Source organism: Megalobrama amblycephala, linkage group LG16 (assembly GCF_018812025.1).
Source record: "Megalobrama amblycephala isolate DHTTF-2021 linkage group LG16, ASM1881202v1, whole genome shotgun sequence".
Lineage (NCBI taxonomy): Eukaryota > Metazoa > Chordata > Actinopteri > Cypriniformes > Xenocyprididae > Megalobrama > Megalobrama amblycephala.
This window is the reverse complement of record NC_063059.1, coordinates 18,728,250-18,743,937: the sequence shown is the minus strand read 5'-3', so window position 1 is coordinate 18,743,937 and position 15,688 is coordinate 18,728,250. Positions and strand designations below refer to the sequence as shown.

The window sequence follows — 15,688 nt, the reverse complement described above, 5'->3', positions numbered from 1 at the left end:
TTTCAAGGTATGAAGGCATCAAGGCACATCTGAATCCAAAGTTAGCTCCACTTCCTGTCTCCTGAGATACCTTCATCTGATCAATTTTTGAAGGCAGCATAGATGTATTCTTCGCTGCCTCAATCCTGTGCGTTCCATTCTGTGACAGTTGAGCTAGAAAAATAAAGATGGCGTCTGAAAGTTGCGTTTGCTGGTCAGTTTGTGTGTAAATGTACGTTTTTGACCAACTTTTTTCACTTTTGATATCATTTCTATCGGGAAATTACTACTGTAGTAATTAAGTATTTGTTTAGTTCTCACCCAAGCTCATGCTATTTTGCTGCAGATCATTAAAATGTTACGCTGCCTCAGAAGTCTGTCCGAAATCAGCTTTGTGAGGTGTCTTCATGCACAAACACTGACTTACAAGTCATTGCCTGATAAGGCAACAAGGCAACAAGTCAGCTGCCTAGATTTTCGGACGCAGCCCTTAAATGTAGTGATCGACCGATATTGATTTTTTTAGAACACGATACCCCAAATCATCACTGACTGTGAAAACTTTACACTGGACCTCAAGCAACGTGGATTGTGTGCCTCTCCTCTCTTCCTCCAGACTCTGGGACCCTGATTCCCAAAGGAAATGCAAAATTTACTTTCATCAGAGAACATAACTTTGGACCACTCAGCAGCAGTCCAGTCCTTTTTGTCTTTAGCCCAGGCGAGACGCTTCTGACGCTGTCTGTTGTTCCAGAGTGGCTTGACAAAAGGAATGCGACAGCTGAATCCCATGTCTTGCATACGTCTGTGTGTAGTGGTTCTTGAAGCACTGACTCCAGCTGCAGTCCACTCTTTGTGAATCTCCCCCACATTTTTGAATAGGTTTTGTTTCACAATCCACTCCAGGGTGCGGTTATCCCTATTGCTTGAACACTTTTTTCTACCACATCTTTTCCTTTCCTTCGCCTCTCTATTAATGTGCTTGGACACAGAGCTCTGTGAACAGCCAGCCTCTTTTGCAATGACCTTTTGTGTTTTGCCCTCCTTGTGCAAGGTGTCAATGGTCGTCTTCTGGACAACTGTCAAGTCAGCAGTCTTCCCCATGATTGTGTAGCCTACAGAACTAGACTGAGAGACCATTTAAAAGCCTTTGCAGGTGTTTTGAGTTAATTAGCTGATTAGAGTGTGGCACCAGGTGTCTTCAATATTGAACCTTTTCACAATATTCTAATTTTCTGAGATACTGAATTTGGGATTTTCCTTAGTTGTCAGTTATAATCATCAAAATTTAGAAATAAACAAGATCAGTCTGTGTGTAATGAATGAATATAATATACAAGTTTCACTTTTTGAATGAAATTAGTGAAATAAATCAACTTTTTGATGATATTCTAATTATATGACCAGCACCTGTACTTTTTCGACATGATTACAACACCACACATCGTATTTTATTGCATTTCTCAACTGGTATGTTATATCAGAATTAATAATTTTTTTGTCGTTCGAGATGATGAAATATCTGCTGACAAAGCGCTGTTCATCTATGCATTTACACAGAACTATACTCAAACTGAGATTGTTCGCGGAGATAATAAATAAAAAATTTCCATAGAGTTGTGTTAACTTGGATGTATATTAGCGAATGAGTGATTATATAGTAAATGTGAATCTTGTTAAAGGTTACATGCGGTGGCCGAGCATCAAGTGAAGAGCAAAATGCCAGACGACTTCACGAGACTAATGATGAGCATAGACAGAGAGAGAATTAAATTCAGCGCTTTTATTTCCAGCATGTGCTCATTCATGGCTGTATTATTTAAATCCATGCAAAGTTACATCTTTATTGGACAAAAATTGACGGATTATTTTACGTGACTCCGTGAGCTTGTCTCTATTTCTTAGAGACAAGCTGCATAAACAAGCTACATTTCAGGCATTTATGTAACACTTCTTATTTGTGCATTAATGGCTGTTATGTTAAATAAAGTTTACTAATTACACCAAAGCAGGCAAGTGTACTTTACCTGTGCAAGCCGTTGTCTCGTCTCCCCTCAGATGCACTGTAATGGCGATCCTGTGCGCAATTCTCAAAACACCCACAAGATGCCAGCGTTTATTGGTAAATGCGATATTACAAAACCGATATCCGATTATGGTAAAATGCTTAAATATCGGGGAAAATATCGATAAATAGATATATCGGTATAATCTCTGCATAAATGTGCCAAAAGCTCAGAACGAATGCGTTTACTCGCTGACCATCTCAATCACACGACTAATAAACAGCGGAGTGAGATCCAGTGTGAATTTTTCGAGTTTGGTGCAGAGCTGTCCCAAACAAACCAGAAATGTGTTGGTGATTTATACTAGCTTAAAGTAGGGCTGGACAATAATTCAATATCAATATATATCGCGATATAATTTTTTTCGATAACGGTGATATGATTTTTAAACACATTTCCGGTATTTCGATATATACATTACAGCATCACTGACTTGAGGCGCAGCCGTTAAAGATCAAACGCGAACGCGGCAAGTTTTAGAAAATGAGTACACCTGATGCAAATGCGACGGAACAAGCTTCCACAACTTGATGAAAATATGTGTGCAACTACACCGTGCTGGTTAATGTTTGGCGCAGGAGAATGTGATACTTTATTCTGTATGAGCTATGTGTCACGTGGCTAGTGTTATTAAACTCATCGCCGAGCTCCGCGCTGAAACCGAGCATATGCGCGCTCCGCCTGTATATCATAAAAACAATCGTATTTTTCATGTGTTCGTCCAGTTCTGACCGCATCGTGAGCAAAATACAAACAACACACGTGCTGTGCTGAAGTAAACAGCCTACGGCTTGCGTATTCTTTTTTTTTTACAGTCTATGATTTGAACGCAGCTAGAGCAGGCAGAGGTGAATGAGCAACACTGTTGTGTTATTTGAATTCTCCGCTGTAATGCGATCTCATGCAAACATATTTTCCATTTGTGCTGGTAGATTACAGCAAAACAATCCACTTCCGAGAGAAGTGATGCTTCCTCATGCATAATACTGCAATTATAATCTTATGCATACTACAGCGCAGTGATTGGATTAAATGAGCTTTATGTCATGAATATATATGTCGAGATTCGCTCGAAACGGTCTACGTCAGCATGTTCGACCATGCCCATACTTGGGCCGAAAGTACACGATTACGTCAGATTTTGTGACGTTGCTCCGACTCAGCTTTTCAAACAGGAAGACAGAAATCGCTATGAAAAATGCAAAAATAACTATTTTTCACTTAACATTGAGTACCTTTAGTGTTTTCAATGATGTGCAGCCTATACATATCTGTTTACATCTCAAAGAAAGTGTTTTGGGGTTTCATGACCCTTGAAGAATAATAAAATCAGCCTACATTATAGTTTAATGTTAAATATATTAATATTACTAAAGTGAGTGACTTATGTTTATTTTTATGTTTGTATGAAGGCTAAATACAAATAAAAGCTGAACATAAATTTATTTGTACTGTTTTTATTTCTAAAATATTATATAGTTTTATAGGAAGAGATTTAATAGATTTGGCAAATTCATTTTTCAGACGTTTGTAGGTACAGACATCTGTTGTGGCCATTCTTGGCAGTTTTTCTGAGGCTATTATATAGTTCATATCGATATCGGAATTATATCGTATCGACCGAAATTAAGAATTATATCGTGATATAAATTTTGGCCATATCGTCCAGCCCTAGCTTAAAGTAGGGCTGCCTGCAACTAACGATTATTTTGACAATCGATTAATCTGTTGTTAAATGTAAATTATTATACTTTTTTTTTTTTTTTAATTACAAAAGTATTTTAATCCATTATTTTAAACAATGTTATTGCACATCCTGCCCAAAATGCTGTCTTCCAAACAATGTGTAATATAAATCCTATGAAAACTAATATAGTGAATGTATTTAAGAAGGCTATGCTGTACATTACAATCAAAAAAGGGTTAAAATACAAACATTACATTAACAAGTGATTACTTATTATTTTAAAGCAGAAATTAAAACGACTAAATTAAAAATGATAAACAAAAGCACAAAATGTTAACTTGTACCTGAACATAGAAATTATATTACTAGGCTATACCAGCAATAATCCATTTACTTTTACTGCTCTCATAAATATGGTTACTTATGTTACATGTATATTTTTAAACCTACATTTAATTCAATAAAAAAAAAATATTTAAGCAAAATGTGTATTTTAGTCAGAATTACTGTGCTCCGTCTGCTCCTCATTCACTGAAGTCAGTGAAGTTTAACAAGACTTGTTTGTTGTCAGAATATGCAAAATGGAAATACCTGTGGGACTTTCTAACATTTACAGATAAGGATATACCCATAAAATGTAAGTTATGAGCTGAGAAAAACACGTGTCGGAGGCATTAAACAGCACCCGCATCTGTCAAAGCATGAGAGGGCAAGACGCGGTAAACGCTTTTTGAAGCACTTATAAATATAAAGCATTCTCATGTTTTGGACAATTTGGATCATGGCTCACTCTGTGTCCCCTGCTATTTCCCATCTATCCGTTTTGTCCATTGTAATGGGTTATTCACTACTGTAAAGTGACGTGACTGGCTGATGGTTTACCAGGCAAAGCACGCAGACATGGCTAATCGATAATCAAATTCTTTGTCGATTATATTATCGATAATAATTGATTTTTCACAATGATACAGTTACAAGGCTTTTCAATCCACAAATCACAAACATTTATGATGATTTACAGTAGTAACACTACCTGTAACCGTGGTATTGTGGCAGAAATGTGGTATATTCATATTGAATTTTATTATATTATTAATGTAGACATGTATTAAAAGTATTAAAAGGAGTATCTATTTATCTATCTGGTTCTCACGCCATCTCACCGATGACATGGAAATAAAAAAAACAACAGAGCAAGTTTGAAATCCACCATTTTAAATGACCAATTACAAATTCAAAATAATTGAATAAATAATAAATCATATATATATATATATATATATATATATATATATATATATATATATATATATATATATATATATATATATACACACACACACACACATATATATACATACATATATACTGATCTATCTTTTTTTTAAGCTGCATGTAATGTATTCCATGATTTTAAAGGCCTAAAAATCACAAAAAAAAAAAAAAAAACCCTGCTGTTTCCTGGTTATCCATGACTTTTAACATAAATGTCATGCAAATATCAGAACTGAGTTAACTTATAACAGGACAGCTATGAATAATTGTGTTAGTTCTTCACTGGTTTGTTTCCTAGATCAGGCGTCCGGGCAAGAAGCAACAGATCCCAATTATCTCCAAAAGTTAAACTCGGATGAACTCTAAGGACTACCTTTTTAGGGCCTAAAAGACATTACTGAAGCAATTGTACACGCTATGATGCTCTAGGCACCTTTATTTGATACAGCCCAAGTGAGGACAGTGCTTAACAGAGAATGCATTCCCTTCCTATTCTCAGCCGGGCCACATTTAGACCCCCATACAATTTCTAAATAAGTCTATAAGGCGCCGGCACAGGGGGCTGCAAAGCACAGAGCGTTTTGAAGTTGGTAGAAATGGCCGTCAGCTCTCATCTATGATGACACAGCTACTTTTCCCCAATATAAGAGAGTAATTCCAGGATATACTCACCGGAGACACCGTTGTCCGCTGGTAAGGGGTCTGGGCTTACTTGATTGGGTTTGTCTGCTTGACATTCCAACAAGAAGCATATACATACAATCCAGAACGTCGCCAGTCTGCTGAGCTCCATAGTGGGACAGCTGATTTGAGATAGGAGAGAGAAAAATCTTGTCATCTACAACTCAGCAAATCAACAATCCAACCCTGCATGTCAAGTCAAGTATTAACCTAATCCTGGGATGATAAAGGGGAGAATGTTGGCAACTAGATTACACTTCAGTGTTGTCCCAAATGACGCACTTTAGACCTTAGTTGCGTCCCAAATGACGCACTATACACTATGCACTTGTGCACTATGCACTCATCCATGTAGTGCGCGAATCGTATAAGGTTATTTTGTCATTTAACAACAGAGTCCGATCCTCCCTCCCCCTCCACTACGTAATTAAAGCTGCGACAGTTGAGTGCATGAAGTGTCCAACATTCCACACTTCGTTTTTTCCGTTAATTTAGTGCATCATCCGGGTATTTAAAGTGTACTTTTTCTTTTTGGAATTTTCAGTGTGAATGCACTACTCGCACTATTTATACTTATAAACGTCATAGAATAGTGCATAAGTACGCGAATTGGGACGCACCTCTTATTCACAGCAGACGAATCACGGGAATGAGAGAGAGACTGTGAGGGACAGACATCTCTTCGGTGGGTTGTACTGTTATTTAATGCGTTTTTGAATTGTTCTGCTGATGAAACACTGCAAAAATATTGTTCAGTACACAAAAAAAACTCAAGACAAGGAGGAGTTTATACAGCAGATACCATTGAAAATACGCTAAGTCTATCCCTCACAGTCTCGCTTTCATACCTGTCATGGTGCTGCTCTGAGTAAGTCTAGACACTAAATATGTACTCAATAGTGTAGAGTATGAATTTTCATTTATAAAGTTATTTTGTCTGAAAGCCCCTTCTCCTCTGCATGAAGCATTCAACACTATACAATTTGTGTAGTTTTGGGATTTTTCAGTGTTAACACACTAACTTGCACATTTATACTAAAAAAAAAAAAAACAAAAAGTACACAAATTGGGATGCACCTTATTTCTGCACATGCTCAGTAGAGTTCTTTCTCTGCCAGAGAAAAAGAGATAACAAATATTGATAAAAGTCCCTATTTTGAGGTATAAAAGGTATTATTCTGATGCTAATTTAATAAAAGTCCCTATTTTGAGGTATAAAAGGTATTATTTTGATGCTCAATTATAAAAGTCCCCATTTTGAGGTATAAAAGGTATTATTTTGATGCTAATTTAATAATAAGTCCCTATTTTGAGGTATAAAAGGTATTATTTTGATGCTAATTTAATAAAAGTCCCTATTTTGAGGTATAAAACGTATTATTTTGATGCTCAATTTAAAAATTATCAGTATATTTTTTTTAAATCAAAATGAACAATTTTAGTGTAAACACCAAACAAAAAAAAAAAAAAAACAATTATTACTTTATTCATGTTTATACCTGGGGACTCCACAAAAATAAGGTAATGCAAAGTTGTTGTTTTTTTTTTCCCTTCACCGACTATCAAGTTGCTCCCCAACTCACCTGTCAACTAATTAACACTTATAAGTGGAAACTAGACCAACTTCCTTGACTGTACTGGCCATCTGAAAGGTTTAGGCTATCATAATTGATAGCTTTATATGCACAATATTAAGGCTAGCATAGACTTTGCATAATAATAATCTTAATAATTAAGACATTAACATGCATTATATATCCAGGTATGGATTTAAATGGCTCAAGAGCAGATCTCTAAACTAGTATGAGTCACATTACCTTCACTTACTTAACAAAATCAGTCATAAATAGCTGATTCATAATCAACGACTCTGTATTATCTTTATATTCATGCGGTTGAATACGCAGCTGGCTTTGTAGCGGCACGAGGCCACTGGCACCCACATTTCCCCCTTAATAAACACCTCAAATCCATCGCTGAAATGATATATAATGTAAAATACAGCAAAAACCAAATGTTAAACCGTTTAAAACGAGCTGTGTTACCTCGGATCCTCGTGTAGACCGTCTCAGTTTTTGAGGTTCGTCTTCAGCTGCTCTCTCCTCCCATCCGACTCCATGGAGGCTTTGTATTGAAACACTCCAAAAACACACGACCACACGGTTCTGTACGGTTTCCCGTCTTGACGATGAGAGAATACAGACGCTGGTTAGCTCGTCCTCTGTCAGGGACAGAAGCAGAGAGAGGCCGAACGAGCTGCGCTTCCTCCTCGATTCACGCCGGGCTCACAGTCTGCGGCGCGACGCATGCGCAGTCTCACACACTCCCTGCTAATCACACTCTGCCTGCCACCTCACTATCAGCCTCCAGGTAGCCTATTATAATCAATCACACACACACACACACACTCTTGTTGTTTAATGTTGTCGACTTTACATGGACTTGTGTTTATATTATATTATTTTATATTATATTATATTATAAAATGTAAACTTCACAATTTTCTTTTTGTAATTTTAGTTTTTCTTTTTTGTATATATATATATATATATATATATATATATATATATATATATATATTATTTACCACATACTGTGGAGGTTGTTGTATGAGACTATATAAGACTTTTTATTAAAGATTTGCACATGCATTATTTTTATTAATATTATGCATTTTATTAATATTAAATTATTTTTATTGCATATGCGACAACTTTTTATTTACTAAAAATGTATGCACTTGACAATTTTATCCAAAGCAACTTACAACTTTGCATTTTATCAGTTGCTGTGTTCCCTGGGATTCAAACCCATGACCTTGGTGTTGCTAGTGCTACACGCTCTGCTGTTTGCTCTACAAACTAAAAGATAGAAAATCATTTACTAACCTTATATCCATGCTTCTTATTTTATGGGGGCTTCTAGAACATTTTTTACACCGATTTCTGCATAAAGTCAAGTCAAGTTTTATTTATATAGCACTTTATAAAATGCATTTTGTTTCAAAGTAGCTTTACAGTGATAAACAGGAAAATAATGATTTGGTGATGCAAAGCTGCTCTAAAAAGACAATAGTGTAAATATTCAGCTGAAGTCTGTTCAGTGATGATTCAGTTTGTTTTCAGTTACTGTACAATCTACAGATTTCCCACAAATTCAGTGCAGAAAATGTAAATAAATAAGTGCACTGACTGTTTGGTTGAACATTCCACATCTGCTGTGATGGTGTTTTCCTGACACCTTTCTTTTTTCCCCACTCACCTCTGTGTAAAGGGACTGCAGAGCATGCTTATGTCTGTAAAAAAGATTACACTGTCTCCTAGTGGCCTCGTGATGACACTGCAAAATGTCATTCTAAAGGGTGTTCATTATTTACAGTTTTTCAGTTTGACATAAATTTGACATATATACGCCGTGTCTGTCTATCTATCTATCTATCTATCTATCTATCTATACCGATCAGGCATAACATTATGACCACCTTCCTAATATTGTGTTGGTCTCCCTTTTGCTGCCAAAACAGCCCTGACCCATCTAGGCATGGACTCCACTAGACCCTGAAGGAGTGCTGTGGTATCTGCACCAAGATGCTTGCAGCAGAACTTACAAGTCTTGTAAGTTGCGAGGTGGAGCCTCCATGGATCTGACTTTTTTGTTCAGCACATCCCACAGATGCTCGATTGGATTGAGATATGGGGAATTTGGAGGTCAAGTCAACACCTCAAACTCGTTGTGCTCCTCAAACCATTCATGAAACATTTTTGCTTTGTGGCAGGGCGCATTATCCTGCTGTACCCAGCCATCCACGTGATGTAAAAGAAAACATGATTCTTCAGACCAGGCCACCTTCTTCCATTGCTCCGTGGTCCAGTTCTGATGCTCATGTGCCCACTGTTGCCACTTTCGGCAGTGGACAGGGGTCAGCATGGGCACCCTGACTGGTCTGCAGCTATGCAGCCCAATACGCAAGCAAACTGAGATGCACTGTGTATTCTGACACCTTTCTATCAGAACCAGCATTAACTTCTTGAACAATTTGAGCTACAGGAGCTCATCTGTTGGATCGAACCACACGTGCCAGCCTTCGCTCCCCACGTGCATCAATGAGCCTTGGCCGCCCATGACCCTGTCGCCGGTTCACCACTATTCCTTCCTTGGACCACTTTTGATAGATACTGACCACTGCAGACCAGGAACATCCCACAAGAGCTGCAGTTTTGGAGAAGCTCTGACCCAGTCGTCTAGCCATCACAATTTGGCCCTTGTTAAACTCACTAAAATCCTTACGCTTGCCCATTTTTCCTGCTTCTAAAACATCAACTTTGAGGACAAAATGTTCACTTGCTGCTTAATATATCCAACAGCTGCCGTGATGAAGAGATAATCAGTGTTATATATACAAACCCGATTCCAAAAAAGTTGTTACACTGTACAAATTGTGAATAAAAACAGAATGCAATGATGTGGAAGTTTCAAATTTCAATATTTTATTCAGAATACAACATAGATGACATATCAAATGTTTAAACTGAGAAAATGTATCATTTTAAGGGAAAAATAAGTTGATTTTAAATTTCATGGCATTCAACACATCTCAAAAAAGTTGGGACAAGGCCATGTGGCATCCCCTCTTCTTTGTATAACAGTCTGCAAACGTCTGGGGACTGAGGAGACAAGTTGCTCAAGTTTAGGAATAGGAATGTTGTCCCATTCTTGTCTAATACAGGCTTCTAGTTGCTCAACTGTCTTAGGTCTTCTTTGTCGCATCTTCCTCTTTATGATGCGCCAAATGCTTTCTATGGGTGAAAGATCTGGACTGCAGGCTGGCCATTTCAGTACCCGGATCCTTCTTCTACGCAGCCATGACGTTGTAATTGATGCAGTATGTGGTCTGGCATTGTCATGTTGGAAAATGCAAGGTCTTGGATATACCTTTCAGCATTGATGGTGCCTTTCCAGATGTGTAAGCTGCCCACGCCACACGCACTCATGCAACCCCATACCATCAGAGATGCAGGCTTCTGAACTGAGCGCTGATAACAACTTGGGATGTCCTTGTCCTCTTTAGTCCGGATGACATGGTGTCCCGGTTTTCCAAAAAGAACTTCAAATTTTGATTCGTCTGACCACAGAACAGTTTTCCACTTTGCCACAGTCCATTTTAAATGATCCTTGGCCCTGATGATTCTGGATCATGTTTAGATATGTCTTCTTTTTTGACTTATAGAGTTTTAGCCGGCAACGGCGAATGGCACGGTGGATTGTGTTCACCGACAATGTTTTCTGGAAGTATTCCTGAGCCCATGTTGTGATTTCCATTACAGTAGCATTCCTGTATGTGATGCAGTGCCGTCTAAGGGCCCGAAGATCACGGGCATCCAGTATGGTTTTCCAGCCTTGACCCTTACGCACAGAGATTGTTCCAGATTCTCTGAATCTTTGTATGATATTATGCACTGTAGATGATGATAACTTCAAACTCTTTGCAATTTTTCTCTGAGAAACTCCTTGCTGATATTGCTCCACTATTTTTCGCCGCAGCATTGGGGGAATTGGTGATCCTCTGCCCATCTTGACTTCTGAGAGACACTGCCACTCTGAGAGGCTCTTTTTATACCCAATCATGTTGCCAATTTACCTAATAAGTTGCAAACTGGTCCTACAATATTCTATTGTGAATAAATATAAGTTTATGAGATTTGTAAATTATTGCATTCCTTTTTTATTCACAATTTGTACAGTGTCCCAACTTTTTTGGAATCGGGTTTGTATATATATATATGAGCAATATCACACGAGTAGCCGTGCGATATGGCTGTATATCAGCACGCTGTGATTCGTCCGTAGGCACGAGGCCGCAGGCCGAGTGCCGTAGGTAATCACAGCGTGCTGATATACAGCCATATCGCACGGCTACGAGTGTGATATTGCGTTTATACAACAGTTCGACGGCACGAGTGTGTAAATAAATAAGAACAACAACGGAGTGTCTTTAAAACCGTCTTTTGTGCAGCACTACTTCCTTCCGCCACGGATTCAAATCTTAATTTGACAGTTGGACCAAGCCTCCGTTACTAATTCTAAAACGTCACTTCAGAACTAGTAACGAAGGAACGTTGAGTCGCTTCATTGAAACACATTGAAGAGAGTAGGCTATTACCTGTGTCTGGTATATTGCATTACATTCATTCTTCAAGTCGATGTCCATAATATTATATCCTTTATACAAGTCCGTTCGAATGTCCGCTGAGGAAAGCGATCTTTGTATTTGTCCTTTTTTACATCCATTACTACGGTGGCCCAGTAGTGCACAACACAACGAAATTAAAAAAGCAAACATAAGTTCACAACACAACGAAATCGAGACACAACACAACAGAATCGAGCCACAACACAACGGAATAAAGCCACAACACAACGAAATCGAGCCACAACACAACGGAATCAAGCCACAACACAACGGAAATGCTCCCGACCACTAGGGGGCTCTCAGAGCTCGGTAAAGTTAGTTTTCCTTGCCACTGTTCTATAGAGTCGGCAGTAATATCAATACCACGATTAGTTTAAACAGTATGTAACCACTGCATATCGACATGAAATATTAATTCAATATCACCTACGTGCAAAATAGCTTCATATTTAGGCCTATACTTGTGAATGATTTGACGCGCTACCACGGCGCATGATGAAGGGAACGTCTGCCAATCCCACTAAGTGGTTAAAACGTATAATTTGTATTCATTAAAATTACTTTTAACATTTAAAAACAGACATATTCAAATTCCAAAGCTTGTCAGTCTTACCAACAGGAACAACCTTTGGAATTTGAACATGTCTGTTTTTAAATGTTAAAAGTAATTTTAATGAATACAAATTATACGTTTTAACCACTTGGTGGAATTGGTGGATGTTCCCTTTATCATGCGCCGTGGTATCGCGTCAAATCATTCACAAGTATAAATATGAAGCTATTGTTAACGTAGTTGATTTTTAATTAATATACCATGTCGATATACAATGCTTACATACTTAAAACTAATCATGGTATTGATATCTTTGTAAAACTGTCGACTTTATAGAACAGTGGCAAGGAATAGTAATATTACCTAGCTCTGAGAGCCCCCAAGTGGTCGGGAGCATTTCCGTTGTGTTGTGGCTTGATTCCGTTGTGTTGTGGCTTTATTTCGTTGTGTTGTGGCTTGATTCCGTTGTGTTGTGGCTTGATTCCGTTGTGTTGTGGCTTATTCCGTTGTGTTGTGGTTTAATTCCGTTGTGTTGTGGCTTATTCCGTTGTGTTGTGGTTTAATTCCGTTGTGTTGTGGCTTATTCCGTTGTGTTGTGGTTTAATTCCGTTGTGTTGTGGCTTGATTCCGTTGTGTTGTGGCTTTATTTCGTTGTGTTGTGGCTTGATTCCGTTGTGTTGTGGCTTGATTCCGTTGTGTTGTGGCTTTATTTCGTTGTGTTGTGGCTTGATTCCGTTGTGTTGTGGTTTAATTCCGTTGTGTTGTGGCTTGATTCCGTTGTGTTGTGGCTTATTCCGTTGTGTTGTGGTTTAATTCCGTTGTGTTGTGGCTTATTCCGTTGTGTTGTGGCTTGTTTCCGTTGTGTTGTGAACTTATGTTTGCTTTTTTAATTTCGTTGTGTTGTGCACTACTGGGCCACCGTACATTACACCACAGCGCTAAAACAACTTCCTTTTGCAAAAGTTCCTTTCAATTTAAAAGTCTCTTGTGCTTCACTGACTCATTCTCCTGTAAAGTGTTGCCGCCATCTAATGGCGTATTAATGTAATGTTCACTCAATCCATATTACTTAATGGACATATTTATATAAAATCATATTTATTAACAATAATATTTAGAACAACAAATAAGCACAATTGTACAGTTCAGTCAAACATAAAGCACTAGTTATTAAAAAAAAAAAAAAAAAAAATAGGTCACCATATACACTTGTATGTGGGTTTTTACAAATATTTAACGAATGAAAAGCAATTTAAAGAGCTTGTGACAAAACCTCCTAACTCCATCGGATCCTCAAACTGTCAATCAAGCCTCATTAATCTGCCTCACCTCCTGAATAAAGTGCGCACGCAGTTTGGACATCTCCTCTGTGCAATGCAAAGGTAAATAAAGATCAGTTTGAAAAAAATTGTAAAGCGTTTTCTTTACTCAAAAAACCATATGTTTATAAAGTTTAATGTTTTACGTATTTGAGGAGCGGAGAAGAGTCTGATATGTCCCGTCTAGTTGTAGCCAATGTGCTATATAAGGATGTAACGTAACGTTTATTATTATCAAATTTAATATAGCACAATTCGACTTGCTCTGGAACAAATAATAGATTAATAAGACCAAAGATTGCCCGTTCTATGTACTCAAATTGAATTATGTCTCATGTTTAACCACTATAAGAGCCAGCGGTAAATCCCCGAAGCACTGGCCGAGATGAAGCTGTTCTCGGTGGTTACAGAAGCACTGAACGGCCGCTGACGCACTCGAGCTCGCATCTCCGAAAACGTCAAAACAAATTGTAAAATAGGCGCTGTTATTAAACATGAGTCACATATTTCAGGTCTAAACAACTACATTCTCGCCTAAAAAACTATTAAAACTACAGTTTGTGGTACAAGAAGTAGTATTTGTAAAAATTACGGTTGATTTGATCGCCCGCCATGGCGGTCACTTCAAGCGGAGTGATACAAACGGTGAAAAGGCAGTAGGAGTGCTGTTATCACTGAAATATCGCATGGCTATCAGCCAATCAGATTCGAGAACCAGACAGAACTGTTGTATAAATATATATATATATATATATATATATATATATATATACATACATACACACACACACACACACAACACACACACACACACACACACACTCTATATTGCCAAAAGTTTTTGGACACCTGCCTTTATGTGCACATGGACTTTATTTTTGTTTATTTATTTTTTTTGACATCCCATTCTTAATCCATAGGATTAACAGCTATAACAGCCTCAACTCTTCTGGGAAGGCTTTCCACAAGGTTTAGGAGTTTGTTTATGAGATTTTTTGACCATTCTTCTAGAAACGCATTTGTGAGGTCAGGCACTGATGTTGGCGAGAAGGCCTGGCTCACAGTCTCCGCTCTAATTCATCCCAAAGGTGTTCTATCGGGTTGAGGTCAGGACTCTGTGCAGCCAGTCAAGTTCCTCCACACCAAACTCGCTCATCCATGTCTTTATGGACCTTGCTTTGTGCACTGGTGCACAGTCATGTTTGAACAGGAAGGGGCCATCCCCAAACTGTTCCCACAAAGTTAGGAGGATGAAATTGTCCAAAATGTCTTTGTATGCTGAAGCATTAAGATTTCCTTTCACTGGAACTAAGGGGCCAAGCCCAACCCCCGAAAAACACATAACCCCCCCTCCACCAAACTTTACACTTGGCACAATGCAGTCAGGCAAGTACCATTCTCCTGGCAACCGCCAAACCCAGACTCGTCCTTCAGATTGCCAGCCAGAGAAGCGTGATTGGTCACTCCAGAGAACACGTCTCCACTGCTCTAGAGTCCAGTGGTGGTGTGCTTTACACCACTGCATCCGACACTTTGCATTGTACTTGGTGATGTAAGGCTTGGATGCAGCTGCTCGGCCATGGAAACCCATTCCATGAAGCTCTCTACACACTGTTCTTGAGCTAATCTGAAGGCCACACAAATTTTGGAGGTCTGTAGCTATTGACTCTGTTCCCAATTGCTTTCACTTTGTTATGATACCACTAACAGTTGACCGTGGAATATTTAGTAGTGAGGAAATTTCACGAATGGACTAATTGCACAGCTGGAAACCTATCACGGTACCACGCTTGAATTCACTGAGCTCCTGAGAACATCCCATTCTTTCACAAATGTTTGTAGAAGCAGTCTGCATGCCTAGGTGCTTGATTTTATACACCTGTGGCCATGGAAGTGATTGGATCACCTGAATTCAATGATTTGGAGGGGTGTCCCAAT

At 38.4% G+C, this 15,688-nt stretch overlaps 1 protein-coding gene across 6 annotated transcripts in view; it reads right to left on the bottom strand.

Annotated features, from left to right (window-relative positions):
• stim1a (stromal interaction molecule 1a) overlaps positions 1 to 8,056 on the bottom strand; it is a 56,683-nt gene extending 48,627 nt beyond the window's left edge. For 3 of the 6 annotated variants that reach the window (XM_048160996.1, XM_048160997.1, XM_048161000.1), the window contains exons 1-2: positions 7,734 to 8,056; positions 5,680 to 5,810 (exon numbers count right to left, since the gene is read on the bottom strand). In XM_048160996.1, coding sequence (XP_048016953.1) covers positions 5,680 to 5,800 — 121 coding nt within the window. In that variant the 5' untranslated portion in view covers positions 5,801 to 5,810; positions 7,734 to 8,056. The remainder of the gene's footprint in view (positions 1 to 5,679; positions 5,811 to 7,733) is intronic. The other 3 variants (XM_048160998.1, XM_048160999.1, XM_048161001.1) reach the window with 3 other exon arrangements.
• Positions 8,057 to 15,688: the final 7,632 nt, after the last annotated feature.